The sequence below is a fragment of the Salmo salar genome, chromosome ssa05 (genome assembly GCF_905237065.1).
Source record: "Salmo salar chromosome ssa05, Ssal_v3.1, whole genome shotgun sequence".
NCBI classification, from domain to species: domain Eukaryota; kingdom Metazoa; phylum Chordata; class Actinopteri; order Salmoniformes; family Salmonidae; genus Salmo; species Salmo salar.
In genome coordinates this window covers 68,523,883-68,543,536 of record NC_059446.1, presented here as the reverse complement: position 1 = coordinate 68,543,536, position 19,654 = coordinate 68,523,883, and the positions used below count along the sequence as shown (strand labels likewise).

At 44.4% G+C, this 19,654-nt stretch overlaps 2 protein-coding genes across 3 annotated transcripts in view; one reads left to right on the top strand and one right to left on the bottom strand.

The window, feature by feature from the left end:
* LOC106605617 (amyloid beta precursor like protein 1) overlaps positions 1-9,960 on the bottom strand; it is a 49,943-nt gene extending 39,983 nt beyond the window's left edge. The window contains exon 1 of one of the 2 annotated variants that reach the window (XM_014201454.2): positions 9,689-9,960. In XM_014201454.2, coding sequence (XP_014056929.1) covers positions 9,689-9,754 — 66 coding nt within the window. In that variant the 5' untranslated portion in view covers positions 9,755-9,960. The remainder of the gene's footprint in view (positions 1-9,688) is intronic. The other variant, XM_014201453.2, reaches the window with a different exon arrangement.
* A 1,124-nt stretch (positions 9,961-11,084) lies between these two features.
* Positions 11,085-19,654, top strand: part of zmp:0000001114 (suppressor of tumorigenicity 14 protein homolog) — a 40,193-nt gene continuing 31,623 nt past the window's right edge. Inside the window, exon 1 of the mRNA XM_014201455.2 lies at positions 11,085-11,423. Coding sequence (XP_014056930.1) covers positions 11,397-11,423 — 27 coding nt within the window. The 5' untranslated portion in view covers positions 11,085-11,396. The remainder of the gene's footprint in view (positions 11,424-19,654) is intronic.

Below are 19,654 nucleotides of genomic sequence, written 5' to 3'. Positions count from 1 at the left end.
ATTTCTGTAACTGGCAGACATGGGTAAGGCTGGCATACTGCTGGTTCAGGCATGATTAAGGCCCGAGTTATTTGAGTTTAATGTATTATTTGATTTACATTGTTATCCCCAGTTTATGGTACCCGTCTTAGTCATCGTCCTTTTTGTTGTATTCATATATACAGTGTAGAGTTTGCCACCCACTCTCCTGCACATTAAATAAAAGTCCTCCCCCTGGACATTGCACTGCTACAACTTGTCTGCCTCCTCTCTGCAACCTCCATCTTAAGAGTGCCTCCTTTACAAATTCCTAGAAACAATTGACACATCAAAATAATTGTAATAATTAAATGTAACTGACTAACTAAAATGTATCACCAATCTCTAAACAGACAAATCCCATCCAAACAGCCTATCAGAGTTCTGCATGCCTGAGAGTCATGTTAATAGGAATCACATCAATGATTCAGGCCTCAGGTCCAGACTAATGAGTAGTAGAGGACACGAACAGAGTGGAGGAGAGATCTGTTTAGAGCTCCTGTTTTACCAACACGACTGATAAACAAACAAACTCATAACAGTCTGATTTGCTGAGCCTCAAATCAGATATTTCTTCTCCCCGGTCTAATCACCCTGCTCTTCCCAGACATGAGCCACTGGTCAGAGCCACTCCTGATGAACCATTAGATTACCCAATCCCTTATCTTGTGGCAACATCCCTTCTGTTCCCCCTGCCTCAGGGCACTGTGGAATGACAACACATCTTGCTTCAGAACAGACTGTGCCTCTCTTTCCTTATTTTTTAATCATCCTCGCGTTCGATCTTCAAGTCTGAATCTGTTCTACTGACAGCTGCTGTGATATCACACACACACACACACACACACCTTGTCTTGTATGACTCAACACCTGTACATTTCCTTGACACAGTCATTATCATGGAATCCACACTGCCACCCCTATCACCATGTATGAACTGACTGCAGGTGACTCACCCACACGATAATAGCACAATAATATCAGTCACTTCACCACACGATAATAGCACAATAATATCAGTCACTTCACCACACGATAATAGCACAATAATATATCAGTCACTTCACCACATGATAATAGCACAATAATATATCAGTCACTTCACCACACGATAATAGCACAATAATATCAGTCACTTCACCACACGATAATAGCACAATAATATCAGTCACTTCACTTTTTTACATAAAGGTCAACCCTACAAAATCTAGTACACTATACAATTCAGATAAGGCCACAGGCTAAGTAGGCTATGGCTAAGTAGGCTATGCAATTTAGACAAGGCTACATATCACCATGTTACATGCTGTAGGGCTACAACGATCACTGTGAGAGGCTTGACACCATCTCTCCACTCAATCTGTCATCTGTCTGGAGCCTGTCACTCCCAGACACAGCTCAGGGCCTCTTTATATGAACACTGCATTGTGTTATTGCTTTCCTGCTATTCCCCCTCTTTAAATCACAGTTAAAGAAATGGGTTGAGGGCTGGCATCTTGTCGTGACGCAAGATGGAAAAATAGGCACTGCGGATAACAGGCTGGGAATAGTGTTATGAAACAATGCCAAAATGACATGTCCTGTCTTGTACTGCCCCGGTCTGTGTGTGTAACTGCATGTCCTGTCTCTGTGTGTTATTTCACCCTGTGCCACTCTGGTGAGATAATGTGTTGCAGGGTGCAGTCTGCTGGTCTGTCTGTGCTCCAGTCCCTCAGTAGATTAAACATTAGTATTATCTCATTTCCTCAGGCCATCATATCCCTATAGACTGTCAGATGGGGGAGAATAATGGTTTACTCATTCAGACGATCTGTAAAATGAACCCTCTATGTCCAGGCCTGGAAACCTCCATTTGAGCTTCTTGTCGTTTCTGAACTTATTTTTTTTGCAGACACTAGACCAAAAAATATCAAATTTGTCAGTGGAGCTAGCATGAATATTGGCTGGTGTGTGCAGTTGAGAGCTTGGCCTCTATCATGGTGAGCTGGTGGATGAATGAAATATTGAGCCGGCTCAGTCTCTGTCAGAGTCCTATTGTCACAGATTAAATACCTGAGGCTTTTCATTAGCTGTTCCCTTCCATATCGAACACAGGTACCTACGTCTGTCACCTCAGCCAATACCCCAAGAGGTCTGAACCTCTTGACAAGGTTGCTAGGTATCACTACACCATGTTTACAACCATGGTATCCTCGGTACATACAATACTTTATGGCAATACAGTAAGAGGATATCTATTTGTCAACTCACTATTTTGTAAAAATATGTGCTATGGCAATTGAGTGCAGTTAGAGATATCGGCTGTGAGAACATACTGTATGTGGAGGATATTGTCTCGTTGGAGGTATGAAAAATGTACACTCAGACGAGCAGCAGTGAGATCTGATGAGGTTGGGTGAGGATGGACGACAAGGAAGATGGAGACAGAGTGTCTGTGTGTTGAGAGAGAGAACATAGAGGAGAGAGAGGTAGAGAGAAAAAGAGAGGACAGGAGAGAGAGTGTGTGAGAGAGGTAGAGAGAGAGAACGGAGAGTGGGCGTGGAGGATGAATATTTCAAGAGCAAACATATTGTAAGTGTAGAAAAAAACCTAGAGAAGAGCTGGTGTACAGTCAGGATCCACTCTGAGGCTGGGAGGGGAGGACAGAGGGAGGGATGGGGCTGGGTTCTGGGGAGGAGTGAGTGCGTGACAAGAGTTCCAGAGCTCAATCCAACAAGCAAGAGCCCAAACCTTTCCAAGGCCGTCAATAATTGATGCAGCTGCCGCAGCGTGCCATCTTTCTAAAGCAGTGAGTGTGTGTGCATGTGTGTGTGTGTTGGAGTACCCTGCGTGTGTCTGGGCTGTTTGTCTGTCAGCGCGTATGGAGGTGTGTGTGCCATTGAGGTGCATTGTGTACCCACTATCCCTTTAGTATTCATGTGAGCATAGGAAGGAGGAAATGAGTCGCTAGCTCACCCGCTTCACACCACACCACCTCACTCCCTGCCACCAGCTGCTGGGTTTGCCCTCGCTACCGCTGTGCCATGCTGCATCCCTCTGCTGCTAGAGATGGCAGAGAGCAGGGCACTGACACTGATCCAGACATCTCCCTCTATGTCAATCCACTCCACCCATCCAACGGTGTGTGGAATGTTAATGCACTGCTGATCAGCCTCACCAGACCCTCTGAAATCCTCCCCACCACTCCCTGTCAGCCAGGCCAGCCTCCTCCCCACCACTCCCTGTCAGCCAGGCCAGCCTCCTCCCCACCACTCCCTGTCAGCCAGGCCAGCCTCCACAAACCTATCCATGTGTCCCAGTGCCATTATGGAAACGTCCTGTTGCAGTCCAGCCCCGCCTCACCCTCCTCTTCTCTGGCTCTCTGCGTGTGTGTGTGCGCACATGTGTGTGAGCACATGTGTGTGAATGGGTAATGACTAGGCTCAGAGCTATGGCTTGCAGGCAGTGTCCTTCCCCCACTTTCCCTGGGCCAGCTGTGAATACATATACAGTACATGACAAAGATTAATCTCTGCCTTTCAAGACACCAGGGCCAGAGAGCCTGTGGGTTTAGAGTTTCTCTTAGCACCAACTATGTGCCTTCTACTCCCCTCCTACCCACCAAGCCTATATCGCCTCTCTCTCTTAGTAAACTGTCTCCTTTCCCTCTCTCAGTAATCTGTCTCCTCTCTGTCTACTCTCTCTAGCCTCCCCCACTCTCTCCCTGACTAATGGAGGACACGCTGTCTCTCTCTCTCCTCCCAAACACGGAGGACAAATGTTATCACTACGCCGCAGATGTCTCGCGGGCGGCTCTACTGAAACCTCCTGCTGGCTTCAGCAGGGACCAGACAGACCCACAGCTCTCTTTCGCGTCAACTTTTTACAGCAGAAATTTAGCCAAATAGGCTTACCATGCCTCGCGTTTGGGATGGGGGTCCTTGGATTGGAGTAATATCTCCAGCGTGCCAGAAGTTCTGACATGCAGGCAGGCACAGGAGCCAGATGTGATCGAAGTGGCTATGGATGTACTGTATGCCTCACACTCCCTCTCTCTCCACACGTTCCCCTAACTCCTAAACATGCACACAGTTTTAGGGAATCTTAGTTCCCATTTGTGCTGCACCCTCCCAATCTCCCTAGCTGTTGGATTTGCATGAGACTCCCGATGGCCATTTGTACTTCGTGATACCATGCACTTCCTTGAATGTCTGTTATGGCACGAATAACCCAGGCCGCTTGTTAAATGGCACACGTAACATATTTTCATTTAGCTGTCACCTCTGGTAATGGCTTGATTGCTGAGGCACATTTCCAGCAATTATTTTATCTCATGCCTTTCCTTTCATTGTGCCCAGGTTTAATTTCACAATGACTGTGCAAGATTTTGGATCAGGTCCTTGTTATGTGCTTTTCCCTTCAAAACGCTTGGAAAGAGCACAATAAAGAGAGGAGAGGAAAGATGGGATCCAATAAAATGGTACATGTCCTCTGGCACAGGCACATGACAGAGCAAGCACAAGGGAAACCATTAAGGAAACCTGATTATCTCCTGGCACGGAAATTAATTAAAGGAGAAAGACAGAGAGAGAGCTGCTAGTATCCTGTAACTGTTTCTACATATCTATAGCACTGCAGTCCCAGGCAGGGGAAGTGGAGGGGTGAGCTTCTGTATTCCAACACAAGGCCTGAAAATGCTGAGGGGGGAACATGTGCAGCAATTTAGCAACTCCCTGTATCCGTTTAATCTTCTTCCTCCTCTTCTAAACATACCCCACTATCTTTCTCCCCCTTCCTCCCTCATAAATTGGAGTGCATGTGAGACCCGGAAAGCTGCGTTTCATGGCTCTACCAATGGCCGGTAGCTTCTCCGGCCTCCTTGGGTTCCAGTGGCCTTCTCTGCAGTAATTTATCTTGATAAACATGCTGTGCATTTCCCCCAAAGCTTGCGGATTACTGTACTGTACTCTTTTGTTATTTAAAAAAAAAAAAAATTACCCCTTTTTCTCCCCAATTTCGTGGTATCCAATTGGTAGTTACAGTCTTGTCTCATCGCTGCAACTCCCATACGGAATCAGGAGAGGCGAAGGTCGAGAGCCATGCGTCCTCCGAAACACGACCCAACCAAGCCGCACGGCTTCTTGATACAATGCCCGCTTAACCCGGAAGCCAGCCACACCAATGTGTCGGAGAAAACACTGTAAACCTGGCAACTGTGTTGCTAGAGCGCGATGGGACAAGAACATCCCTGCCGGCAAAACCCTCCCCTAACCCGGAGGGCGCTGGGACAATTGTGCGCCGCCCCATGGGTCTCCTGGTCGTGGACGGCTGCGACAGAGCCTGGACTCAAACCAGGATCTCTAGCAGCACAGCTAGCAACTGCGATTCAGTGCCTTAAACAACTGCGCCACTCGGGAGGCCTGTGCTGTACTCAAATATATGCACTGGCAGATAACAAAACCTGCTCATTCCTCATCATTAATACATCACTTGACTGACACTTCAGCTAGAAATAAAACAGGTCTTTGAGGAAAGGTTCATCTTCATCATTATCATCATCATCTTTCCATTTTCAGGCAGGTGGAAGTAGCATGAGGCTGAAGTGCTGTTATAAACAGAATCTGTCAATGTTTAAGATCATCAACATAATCTTTTTATAGCATTTATTTTCTTTCAGAGTCATGACACATGCTGTGTTATTGTAGGGAAGGTGACCTCTGCTTGCCTGACTACCAAAACTCCTTGCTCCGGCCAAACGCTACGCCACGCCCACTAGTTTCTTCTCTGCAATGAGTCTGGATTTGAGTACCTCCCCTACGATTTCTAGAATGCAAACATGTTCTAGACCGTCTGATTGGTCATTCTAGACAGTCTGATTGGTCCCAGAAACCGATGGGTTGGGCCCAAGGATTTATATACACACTATATGACTGATAGGGGGTGCTGTGTTGACACCACCGTGCCTCCATCATGGCACTCCCCCACCATTATAAATATATTTTGAAGATATAGAAATGCATTTATTAATGTCTACAGACACCTTGATGCAGACACCCTAATGCATACTTTTAAATTAGATTATGTGAGCTAAACATAAAACATTTCAAATGAAAATGTATTTTTTAAAAATCCTTTTTTTTTTATTATGTTACTGTCCCCACTAAAACAACATAAATACTGAAATCCATGTAATTTTGTCCTTGAAAAATTGTATTGAAATACTGGAGAATTCCATTCATTCTTATGGAGGACTGCTCCTACTGGGGAGTGCCAATATGGTAGACAGGTGACTTCAAAGCCTTTCAATGGCCAATACATAGCATCAGCAATCCAGCGTTGGGCCAGAGCCAAAACACACGTGGGTAAAGCGACGTTTTGAAAATTCATCATTGTGATTGGTTAGAGATGATCCAATCACTGATGGCTTTGTTTTGTACAACACCCCTCATTTTGATGTCACCACAAACGACTTGAGATTGCAGTCTCAGACTGAAGTATTTAGCGAATGATGAATTCAGTTTGAGTCGTCAGGCAAGACCTGTGCCAAGTTGTCAATCAACTAAACAATCTCAGCACTGCAAGTGGCACATGTCATTGCATCCAAGGTGGCTGAGGTTAAGACACATAGGACAGTATAGATACACTGTCAAAGTATCGTGCTAGGAGTGTCACGCTACTGTGTTAGCTTCATGGACACTGATGTGAAGCAAACAGTAAAGAAATGTATTCTACAATGCACACTGGTCCCTGCTTTTAACACAATACACATTAAGAACATCATACACAGTATGTAAATAGCAATCAAAATGGAAAAAAAGGACAGAGAGCAGAAGTACACATTGCATTATGGTTGTGTTTCAGATAGGTAAATGTTGACTTTGCCCTTGTGCTTTGAAACTCTTTAATGCCTTCGTTCTCTTACATTTAGTTCTCTGTAAACAAACACCATTTGTACTTCACCCTAAAGCCATTACATGATACAGACAACAGTTTGCCTCCATCTCCTTTACAAAGGCATTATTAGACTATAAAAATACAGAGTAGTGCCATCTACCAACAATGCATTAAGTGGAAAAGATCAGGCCGTAGCAACGCAAAATTGCTCAATTTCAACCTTTACCACGGAAATGGTGACAAAATTCAAGAACCATCTTTAACACAGCTAATACCAGGGTGTTAAACCAGCAAGCCAGCCCTCTTCAAAGTGTAATCTGGACTGTAAACCTTCACACATCTGCAGGTCTCCTTGTGTAAACCTAAGCATGGTTCCTCAGCATACAGCATTAATCCCAATAATGCTCTTACAGCAGTGGAATAATTCCACAATGAAAGGAACAGGTTTATGGCTAATAAAATGCACTGTGAGCAACCAGCGCCGATGGTTAATAAATACACATGCTAATCCTCTTAACATCTTCAGAATGAATCCTTACACACCACACTATGATGATTACATGCTTTCTACTGACTGGAGATTGGGATTTCTAATACCTTCCGAGGGCATAATGTACAGTTGGTAGACAGTATATGAATAAATACAATAAATAGATAGAAAGATCGATGTGTAGATAGATAGAGTGACAGATTATGCATGTGAGCTAGTTCTTACAGAGGAACATAGAGCTTCTCCTCTAGTCTACCTACGCCCTTACAATGCAACAGTAACAAAGAGAGGGAACAGCTCACACTTCTATTTCCAGGTGGAAAGTAAGCTTGACCTGCACTGTAACTCCAGCTGAGACTCCATGAGTCACTGCTCACACCCCACTCTCCCCTGCTTTCCGCCCCTCTGCCATTTTATACCTCCCCTCCAGAGCCCCCATAGGGAGCCTGGTCTCCCTCATTAGCTGTGGGGCTGAAGGCCTCTGGGGGCTGGGTGAGGGAGGCGTCTGGGTCTAGTGGTCCCTGGAAGTCACCTCTGACGCATTGGCACAGGTCGGTGGTGGGTGGCACATGTCAGTCTGGAGTCTAGACCTTCACAGGTGTTCTATATAGAATAGCCAGATGTGAGAATTCTGCACATGTGCTATGGTTTCCCAATTAGCCTAGGGATTGATTTGATCCTCTGTGGACAAGGTTAAATGTTATGTCTAAGTGTTAGCACTTTGAGATACACGAGCCGTTATTATAAAAAGGTAAACGGTAGAAGAAAAAAGATATTACCCCATTCAAGTAACACAGCAAGGTACTAACAATTCAAACGCCATGATTTTGAGTTGGGAAACTAAAATAATTGGGTCTATTCTAGTGATCCATGGGGGAAATGGAAGAGTCATAGTCTGGAGAGTGCAGTGCTATGCTGTGGTAGAGCTCATTAAAGTCTGCTGTCGGTGATAGCAGTATGGTGGGAGGGCAGAGTGAGTGATGGCTGCCTGGTCATTACATTGATCTGGCCCCAGAACAGTCTGTCTGACAGAGACTCTTATCTACAACACATGAAGCATGAGATAGAGCCTGCTGAGCTGACCTGAGAACACCCATTTGCATTTTTTATTTTTATTTCATTCAGTGCAGTGACAAGATGGAGCTTAGTAGTGGCTCAGGCCTCAGCCTTAGTTCATTCTACATCCAACATGTGGATCAAACTTAGATCAAAGATGACCCCATATCAAAGCAGGAGGCTAAGGTGTAGGCTTACAGAAAGATCATTTGCACTCATTAAAAAAAAGAAACAAGGATGTAAGACGAAAAGCACCACATTTCACAATCAATACAGAATTGCTCTCTCTTTCCCCTGGATTCACAGTGGCGCAATAAAGGTTCAAGCACAGGCCTTCACTGCAGATAAATCTTATGCATCCGATGCAAGTCCCAGATTCAAGACATAGCCTGGAGAAGACTGTACATTTTCATTAAAATAGCAGGTGTGATGCTACTCTCTCTCTGTAGGCAGCTGGAAGGCCTACTGTGTTCTCTCATTCAGCATTCCTAGCATGGGCATCATGACAAAGCAAGCAGGCAGCCAGTGGGGCTCCTCTACCTTCTATACTGATGGTATAAGGCCACCATTACATTCATGGCTCTGTGATGTTCAAACAGCACTTGATTGTGCATTCTTTCGATAGACTTGCAGGGCTATAATAGCATATACCAGTCTATGGCCTACTGATATGGTACTAACAAATTAGATGTTGCGTTGCATTCTTCATTTTTTCAATTAGACCAGAAGAAAAACCAACAAAAAACAATGACCCCACCCCAGGCTATGAAGACGTTCAGTACATTTATCTCTTTGTTTTATCAAGGGTAGATCCCAGATGGTCTCTCTCTCCTGCTCACTAAAGCCATGGGGGAGAGGCTGACATACAATAGCCTAATACTAAATAAATGTACTGGCTTGAATACTTGGTTGGCATGACCAAATGTCTACAGATATTTTCTGCATTTCAATAATACAAATTTGCTAATTGGACAATAGCATTTAGTCTGCGTAGGTAGGTTACTGAGCGTTCCTTCTTGTTGACGTGTCATTTATCATCTGACAGTCTGTGTGCGCATTCATTTGCTAATTAAATCTGTCCAAGATAACGGTGCGCGTCAGCAAAAAGGATACGAATTGATATTCATGACATGAGTGATATCGATATGAACATTTACAACACCACTTCGAGCAAAACGCATGTTTATACAACAAATATAAAGCAACAATGTGTTTATCATAGAAATGAAAGATAATACTATTGGGGCTTACCTCGACATTTCCCCACATGCAATGGGACAATACGGCCATCAAAATGGGTAACACTGTATGTCCCATTTTCACTCCTTCTTCCGTTTCTCAATTGGAACGTTTTCTCTTTATAATCTGAAGTGATTGCCAAATACAGTTAAATCAGATACTATGATGAGCTGTGTTCTGGTCGGTGCCTGCCTCCGATATCCCCTGCGTCTGCGTCCGTGCGCACTTGCTCTCTCCAATCGCAGCCCAGACTATTATGTGGCTGCAGCCTGGCCAGAAAAAAAGCTTTTTTTTCTCAACGCCCATCTACGAGCTTGTATTGTATCATGGACTTCCTCAAAGCGCCAACATTTTTAGATTAACTGCGGTTTGATTTGGTAGAGGGAGACACCCAATGGATATGAATGGGAAGTGCAGGCAGTGGATAGAAACTGGTCTATCTATGAAAACGCCTGAGCGTTTTTATAATATGCGTCACGAATTCAGTGACAGCAGTGCTGAAAGTGGCTGCGTTCATGTGCTAGTCGGAACTAGGCAACTTTGAAATGTCCGATTTCGGATTGGGAGATTTGACGTCGGAAGAGTTACATGGTGTGTTAAGTGGGGGTGTCCCATCCTTTCAGGCTGTTGGCCTGAAGTAGGACTAAATAGATATAAATAGTGGAGTATGGTATTTCTTTTATTTTTAGGTAGGGTATTGTTTTTATTTTATTATTTTTTAGCAACGTATAAGGGAATTATACTCCAGTTTAGTAGGTGGCGGTAATGCAATATATATTGGAATGCAACCGCCGTTAAACATCATCAAAGAAGAAGAAGAAGAAGAAGAAGACGAAGAAGACCGCACCCTGAAAACACAATGGCCTTCCAATTCACAATGATGTAATTGATCACAGGCCGACTTAAAAAACGCACGAAACGTTGGTGGTTTTTTCCGTGGTGCGTGTTTGATTGAATTTCAGTGTGTTTTACGTTGTAAGTATGGTCGAGTCCAAAAACTATTTCCTGGCCCAAGCATTCAGCAATGGACCAAGTCATTCATCATACGAACGATGCAAATATGCCAATCCAAATTCTGTATTTGGTCACTAGGGGGCACACAAGGTAAGATAATGGTCTCGTTCTCGACGTGAGGGATATTAGTGTATTCAATCACTTCAATACTGTATTGGCGATTTTCTACTTGACACAATATTTTTCTCAGCGTTATGAAGATGTGATATAGATATTTGTTATAAAACGTTGCTATCGAGAAGATATGTATTTAGCCTACGTACATGTAGAGCTGATATAACAGAACCGCATCTGTTTACACAAACTCCTTCTAATTTAAATGTTCTGTAAAATGGTATCTTCCTGATCTCGCCTGGCGTTCTGGCCATTTACAAAGGCTGCACCAGGTGTGGGCGTGGCTAAATGTCGTGGGTGTGATGGAAAGGGTCAGTTTCAAGGAGTACAGTTGTTGACTGAAACAAACACCTCAGCCACGACAACCACAAAGGTTTCACACCTTTTAACCACAGGATTTGAGTCATTGAAGGAATTTACCAAAGGGACAGTTGCAACTTTTGATCAACATTTAATTAATCTCCCTCACGCGTTGATTTGAAACTTCTTGGACCCCAGGAGGACTACAGTCCCGTGCATTTAAAGTGTCTAAATCGTTTTGTTTGATATAATTGTCTACCAACTGGATTTAACGCTGAAGTAATTGAAGTAAATGAATTCCGCAAGATTTGAATACGAGGTAAGTTTAAAAAAAATTTTTTTTTTAGGAAATGTGTAAACCAAACACATTAGAAATGTAGGAACAACGATGAAACCAAGTCGCGCATGCGCCGTTGCTGTCACGGTAGCAATTTCACAGTTGTATTGTTGTTAAAAACTTCATTTGAAATTCTATTTCACAGACAAATGCATAACGTCTAATTCCAGTCACCATATTGTTTCTGTAAGGCCCACCTGTCAAACTCAGCCATATAGGCAAACCTACTCCAATTGACTTTCAGTGACAACATACTACAAGTAAACACTTCAAGGAAGTACGTTGCTTTCTCACTAGCCTTCATGATATCCCAGTTCATTTTAAACTTGTATAGTTAACTTTTATGTAGGGTAATTATTCATTATCATATAATTTGAAGATGGATGGGCATAATTACATTTTAAATAAAGGTTAAATAAATGTTTTAATAAAAATTTGATTTGTTTTGAATGCGATTGTCTTTTGATGACTTAAGCAAAAATTGTGTTGGAGGAAGGAACACAGGATAGGTTGTTATTTTAAAATATCCTTTATTTAACCATGGAAGTCACATTGAGAATTACATCTGTTTTCCAGATGAGCCCAAGATAGCATGAATGAAACGCCTGTAGCCTAGTTAGCAGGGACCCTTCCCATCTTGACTGTCTGGATATTTCTCCACCCTTATGTTAATTTAAAGACCGTAAACACTTTGATAAGAGACACACATGACAAGTGTAAAGGTATCAACCAATCATTCATGGTATAAGTCACATCACTCTATATGTCAGCACTGTGTACCCGATCTCTCCCTCACTGGTCAGGGCGGCCATATTGATTTCATATACCTGCAGTGTTCAGTGATCACAAACTAATTACATGTCCCTGCTGTACTAAGGGCAGGCACCAGCCCCCAGGTAACAGTACATAGTATTGAGTCCCCGCTCCCAGCCCAGACTGTGCTGCCCTGCCCCAACTTCCAGGTATTCTGATACCCTATGGATCCCAGACTTGTCCTGACTTGATCCCCCTCCAGCCTTGCTGCTGCTCACCCACAGAGGAAGACAACTGAGAAGAAAGTTAGTCGCTGCACAGAGGAGTTTAGAGAGGGGGGGGAAGGTAGGTTTCTCTATGGTATACCACTTTCACACACTATACATTTTGATATGATTCTAAATGTTGGTTTTGATGTTTATACACGTACATAGTCATGTTGATTAAAAAGTGAGGGTTGTGAAATGCTACATAGTTTTTTGAGCTCAGTCAAAAAAGTAAAGCAAACAGGAGGTTGGAATCCTGAAAGAACATGAACTTTTTAGGGACCAGAAATGGATATCATATTTGTAAGGGAAAAGAACAACAATTCTTAATACTTGCTGGTATACTGAATAATATGGTCCGTTTTCCCTGAGTGTCCTGATGAGATGGGCACTTGTGCAGTTCATTCATGCTCAGGAATGTAGTCATAGTTTTCCTGGTTTGTAGAGTATGCATTGTCATAGTTCTTTGACTGTCTCTAGGTTTCCTGTAACAAATACAGAAATGATAGTAAAAACTCTGTCACCAGAAGTCTTTAGTTAAATATTAGCTACACATAGAAGAGCTGGATTAAGTATAGTCTGTAGAATTGGGTCACGGAGATGACCACACAGATATCCTGGTTGTCATTGATATGTTTCCAGGTTACACAGTAAGTTAGTACATGCAGTAGCTTTTCATTAGTTGTGTCTAAGGGAAAATTCTCCTTTGCTTCCACAAGTGTCGTTAAGAGAAGTTCCCTGATGAACACGTACACTACATGACCAAAAGTATGTGGACACCTGCTTGTCGAACATCTCATTCCAAAATCATGGGCATTAATAGCCTCCACTCTTCTGGGAAGACTTTCCACTAGATGTTGGAACATTGCTGCGGGGACTTGCTTCCATTCAGCCATGAGCATTAGTGAGGTTGGGAACGGATGTTGGGCGATTAGGCCTGGCTCACAGTCGGTGTTCCAATTCATCCCAAAAGTGTTCGTTGAGGTCAGGGCTCTGTGCAGGCCAGTCAAGTTCTTCCACACCGATCTCAACAAACCATTTTTGTATGGACCTTGCTTTGTGCACAGTGGCATTGTCATGCTGAAACAGGAAAGGGCCTTCTCCAAACTGTTGCCACAAAGTTGGAAGCACAGAATCATCAAGAATGTCATTGTGTGCTGTAGCGTTACGATTTCCCTTCACTGGAACCAAGGGGCCTAGCCCGAACCATGAAAAACAGCCCCAGACCATTATTCCTCATCCACCAAACTTTACAGTTGGCACTATAAATTGGGGCAGGTAGTGTTTTTCTGGCATCCACCAAACCCAGATTAATTTGTTGGACTGCCAGATGGTGAAGCGTGATTCATCATTCCTGTCCTCTCCAAGATGGCATAGCAGTCAGACGTCTTTTGTCCTCGTCTTGTCGTGTGTGTGTATATTTTATTTTCTTCGCATATCTTTTATATATTTTTTTCCTAAAAACTCAACTTCAAAGCACTCTCCTGCAACTCGCCTCACCAATTACATTTTTTTAAAAGTATTATTCACCTCAAATCTGAAATCCACAACAGAAGCTAGTGTTAGTATTCAGCTAACCACGGTTGGCGGTCATAAGCTATCCCTTAGCTCGAATAGCTATCGGCAGTTTTGAACAACACAAAGCAGATCAGAGCATACCGAACCTATTTTTCTCCCCATATCCCCGGATTTCGCAAGCTCTGGACATTTACACCTGGATCTTGCAGCTAGCTAGCTGCTATCCAAGTGACTATTGGCTAATGTCGGTCCCAGAGCAAACCTCAATTATTTCGGAGCTAGCCAGCTGAAGAGTTCCATCAGCCACTCCTGGGCTACAATCACCTATCCGGACCCATTTTACTGCCGATGCGGAGCCCCACCTGGCCTTCACAACTGGACTACCGACGTTATCTGCCTGAGGGAGTTATCCAACTGGCCCCTCCATCGCGACGTAACCTGAACGCCCATCTGCGGCCCGCTAATCGTTAGCTGTCTTATCGGCTGCTGTCTGAATAGGTCTATCGGACATTATTCTCATTATACCTAATCCTACCTTTCAGTTCCGCCACCCACACATGCTATGACATCACCTTGTTTCAATGATGTTTCTAGAGACAATATCTCTCTCATCATCACTCAATGCCTAGGTTTACCTCCACTGTATTCACATCCTACCATACCTTTGTCTGTACATTATACCTTGAAGCTATTTTATCGCCCCCAGAAACATGCTCCTTTTACTCTCTATTCCGGCCGTCATAGACAACCAATTCTCATAGCTTTTAGCCATACCCTTATCCTACTCCTCCTCTGTTCCTCTGGTGATGTAGATGTGAATCCAGGCCCTGCAGTGCCTAGCTCCACTCCTATTCCCCAGGCGCTCTCTTTTGATGACTTCTTTAACCGTAATAGCCTTGGTTTCATGCATGTTAACATTAGAAGCCTCATCCCTAAGTTTGTTTTATTCACTGCTTTAGCACACTCTGCCAACCCGGATGTCCTAGCCGTGTCTGAATCCTGGCTTAGGAAGACCACCAAAAACTCTGAAATCTTCATCCCTAACTACAACCGTTTCAGACAAGATAGAATGGCCAAAGGGGGCGGTGTTGCAATCAACTGCAGAGATGGCCTGCAGAGTTCTGTACTACTATCCAGGTCTGTACCCAAACAATTTGAACTTCTACTTTTAAAAATCCACCTCTCTAAAAACAAGTGTCTCACCGTTGCCACCTGCTATAGACCACCCTCTGCCCCCAGCTGTGCTCTGGACACCATATGTGAACTGATTGCCCCCCATCTATCTTCAGAGCTCGTGCTGCTAGGTGACCTAAACTGGAACATGCTTAACACCCCAGCCATCCTACAATCTAAGCTTGATGCCCTCAATCTCACACAAATGATCAATTAACCTATCAGGTACCAGCCCAAAGCCGTAAACACGGGCACCCTCATAGATATCATCCTAACCAACTTGCCCTCTAAATACACCTCGGCTGATTTCAGCCAAGATCTCAGCGATCATTGCCTGCATCCGTAATGGGTCAGCGGTCAAACGACCTCCACTCATCACTGTCAAACGCTCCCTGAAACACTTCAGCGAGCAAGCCTTTCTAATCGACCTGGCCCGGGTATCCTGGAAGGATATTGACCTCATCCCGTCAGTAGAGGATGCCTGGTTATTTTTTATTTTTTTAAATGTCTTCATCTTAAATAAGCATGGCCCATTCAAGAAATTTAGAACCAGGAACAGATAGAGCCCTTGGTTCTCTCCAGACCTGACTGCCCTTAACCAACACAAAAACATCCTGTGGCGTTCTGCATTATCATCGAACAGCCCCCGTGATATGCAACCTTTCAGGGAAGTTAGAAACCAATATACACAGGCAGTTAGAAAAGCCAAGGCTAGCTTTTTCAAGCAGAAATTTGCTTCCTGCAACACAAACTCAAAGTTCTGGGACACTGTAAAGTCCATGGAGAATAAGAACACCTTCTCCCAGCTGCCCACTGCACTGAGGATAGGAAACTCTGTCACCACTGATAAATCCACTATAATTGAGAATTTCAATTAGCATTTTTCTACGGCTGGCCATGCTTTCCACCAGGCTACCCCTACCGCGGTCAACAGCACTGCACCCCCCACAGCTACTTGCCCAAGCCTTCCCCATTTCTCCTTCTCCCAAATCCAGTCAGCTGATGTTCTGAAAGAGCTGCAAAATCTGGACCCCTACAAATCAGCTGGGCTAGACAATCTGGACCCTTTCTTTCTAAGATTATCTGCTGAAATTGTTGCAACCCCTATTACTAGCCTGTTCAACCACTCTTTTGTGTCGTCTGAGATTCCCAAAGATTGGAAAGCAGCTGCGGTCATCCCCCTCTTCAAAGGGGGGGACACTCTTGACCCAAACTGCTAAAGACCTATATCTATCCTACCCTGCCTTTCTAAGGTCTTCGAAAGCCAAGTCAACAAACAGATTACCGACCATTTCGAATCCCACTGCTCCTTCTCCGCTATGCAATCTGGTTTCAGAGCTGGTCATGGGTGCACCTCAGTCACACTCAAGGTCCTAAACGATATCGTAACCGCCATCGATAAGAAACAATACTGTGCTGCCGTATTCATTGACCTGGCCAAGGCTTTCGACTCTGTCAATCACCACATCCTCATCGGCAGACTCAGTAGCCTTGGTTTCTCAAATGATTGCCTCGCCTGGTTCACCAACTACTTCTCAGATAGAGTTCAGTGTGTCAAATCGGAGGGCCTGTTGTCCGGGCCTCTGGCAGTCTCTATGGGGGTGCCACAGGGTTCAATTCTTGGGCCAACTCTTTTCTGTATACATCAATGATGTTGCTCTTGCTGCTGGTGAGTCTCTGATCCACCTCTACGCAGACGATACCATTCTGTATACTTCTGGCCCTTCTTTGGACACTGTGTTAACAACCCTCCAGACGAGCTTCAATGCCATACAACTCTCCTTCCGTGGCCTCCAACTGCTCTTAAATGCAAGCAAAACTAAATGCATGCTCTTCAATCGATCGCTGCCCGCACCTGCCTGCCCGTCCAGCATCACTACTCTGGACGGTTCTGACTTAGAATATGTGGACAATTACAAATACCTAGGTGTCTTTGCCACCATGGCCTTTTTTACCTTTACCTCCCTTATCTCACCTCATTTGCTCACATTGTGTATATAGACTTATTTTACTACTAGATTATTGACTATGTTTGTTTTACTCCATGTGTAACTCTGTGTTGTATGTGTCGAACTGCTTTGCTTTATCTTGGCCAGGTCGCAATTGTAAATGAGAAATTGTTCTTAACATGCCTACCTGGTTAAATAAAGGGGAAATAAAATGTAAAAGAATTCCAGAGAACGTGTTTCCCCTGCTCCGAAGTCCAATGGCGGTGAGCTTTACAACACTCCAGCCAACGCTTGGCATTGCGCATGGGGATCTTAGGCTTGTGTGCGGCTGCTCGGCCATGGAAACCCTTTTCATGAAGCTCCCGACGAACAGTTCTTGTGCTTATGTTGCTTCAAGAGGCAGTTTGGAACTCGGTAGTGAGTGTTGCAACCGAGGACAGACAATTTTTACAAGCTATTATCTTCCACTTCTGTGAACTTGTGGCATACCACTTTGCGGCTGAGACGGTTCTGCTCCTAGACATTTCCACTTCACAATAACAGGGCTTACAGTTGAACGGGGCAGCTCTAGCAGGCAGAATTTGACCAACTGGCTTGTTAGAAAGGTGGCATCCTGTGACAGTGCCATGTTGATAGTCACTGAGCTCTTCAGTAAGGCCATTCTACTGCCAATCTTTGTCTATGGAGATTGCATTTGGTGTCATTTGAAATATACACTGCTCAAAGAAATAAAGGCAACACTTAAACAACACAATGTAACTCCAAGTCAATCACACTTCTGTGAAATCAAACTGTCCACTTAGGAAGCAACACTGACAATACATTTCACATGCTGTTGTGCAAATGGAATAGACAACAGGTGGAAATTATAGGCAATTAGCAAGACACCCCCATTAAAGGAGTGGTTCTGTAGGTGGTGACCACAGACCACTTCTCAGTTCCTATGCTTCCTGGCTGATGTTTTGGTCACTTTTGAATGCTGGCGGTGCTTTCACTCTAGTGGTAGCATCAGACGGAGTCTACAACCCACACAAGTGGCTCAGGTAGGTTTCTGTACTGCACTTTGAGATATCAGCTGATTTAAGAAAGGCTATATAAATAAATTTGATTTTGAGGTAGTGCAGCTCATCCAGGATGGCACATCAATGCGAGCTGTGGCAAGAAGGCTTGCTGTGTCTGTCAGCGTAGTGTCCAGAGCATGGAGGCGCTACCAGGAGACAGGCCAGTACATCAGGAGACGTGGAGGAGGCCGTAGGAGGGCAACAACCCAGCAGCAGGAGGAGTCCTGCCAGAGCCCTGCAAAATGACCTCCAGCAGGCCACAAATGTGCATGTGTCTGCTCAAACAGTCAGAAACAGACTCCATGAGGGTGGTATGAGGGCCTGACGTCCACAGGTGGGGGTTGTGCTTACAGCCCAACACCGTGCAGGACGTTTGGCATTTGCCAGAGAACACCAAGATTGGCAAATTCCCCACTGGCTCCCTGTGCTCTTCACAGATGAAAGCAGGTTCACACTGAGCACATGTGACAGAGTCTGGAGACGCCATGGAGAACGTTCTGCTGCCTGCAACATCCTCCAGCATGACCGGTTTGGCGGTGGGTCAGTCATGGTGTGGGGTGGCATTTCTTTGGGAGGCCGCACAGCCCTCCATGTGCTCGCCAGAGGTAGCCTGACTGCCATTAGGTACCGAGATGAGATCCTCAGACCCCTTGTGAGACCATATGCTGGTGCAGTTGGCCCTGGGTTCCTCCTAATGCAAGACAATGCTAGACCTCATGTGGCTGGAGTGTGTCAGCAGTTCCTGCAAGAGGAAGGCATTGATGCTATGGACTGGCCCATTCCCCAGACCAGAATCCAATTGAGCACATCTGGGACATCATGTCTCGCTCCATCCACCAACGCCACGTTGCACCACAGACTGTCCAGGAGTTGGCGGATGCTTTAGTCCAGGTCTGGGAGGAGATCCCTCAGGAGACCATCCGCCACCTCATCAGGAGCATGCCCAGGCGCTGTAGGGAGGTCATACAGGCACGTGGAGGCCACACACACTACTGAGCCTCATTTTGACTTGTTTTAAGGACATTACATCAAAGTTGGATCAGCCTGTAGTGTGGTTTTTACACTTTAATTTTGAGTGTGACTCCAAATCCAGACCTCCATGGGTTGATAAATTGGATTTCCATTGATTATTTTTGTTTGATTTTGTTGTCAGCACATTCAACTATGTAAAGAAAAAAGTATTTAATAAGATTATTTCATTCAGATCTAGGATGTTATTTTAGTGTTCCCTTTATTTTTCTGAGCAGTGTTGAGATTTTCTGTCACTGGCCCACTCACAATACCCCATAATGTCAAAGTGGAATTACGTTTTTAGACATTTTACAAATTAATTAAAGATGAAAATCTTGAGTCAATAACTATTCAAACCCTGTTATGACAAGCCTAAATTTGCTTAACAAATCGCATAATAAGTTGCATGGACTCACACTTTGGCCATAATAGTGGTTATCATGATTTTCTTTTTAATGACTACCTCATCTCTACTTCACACA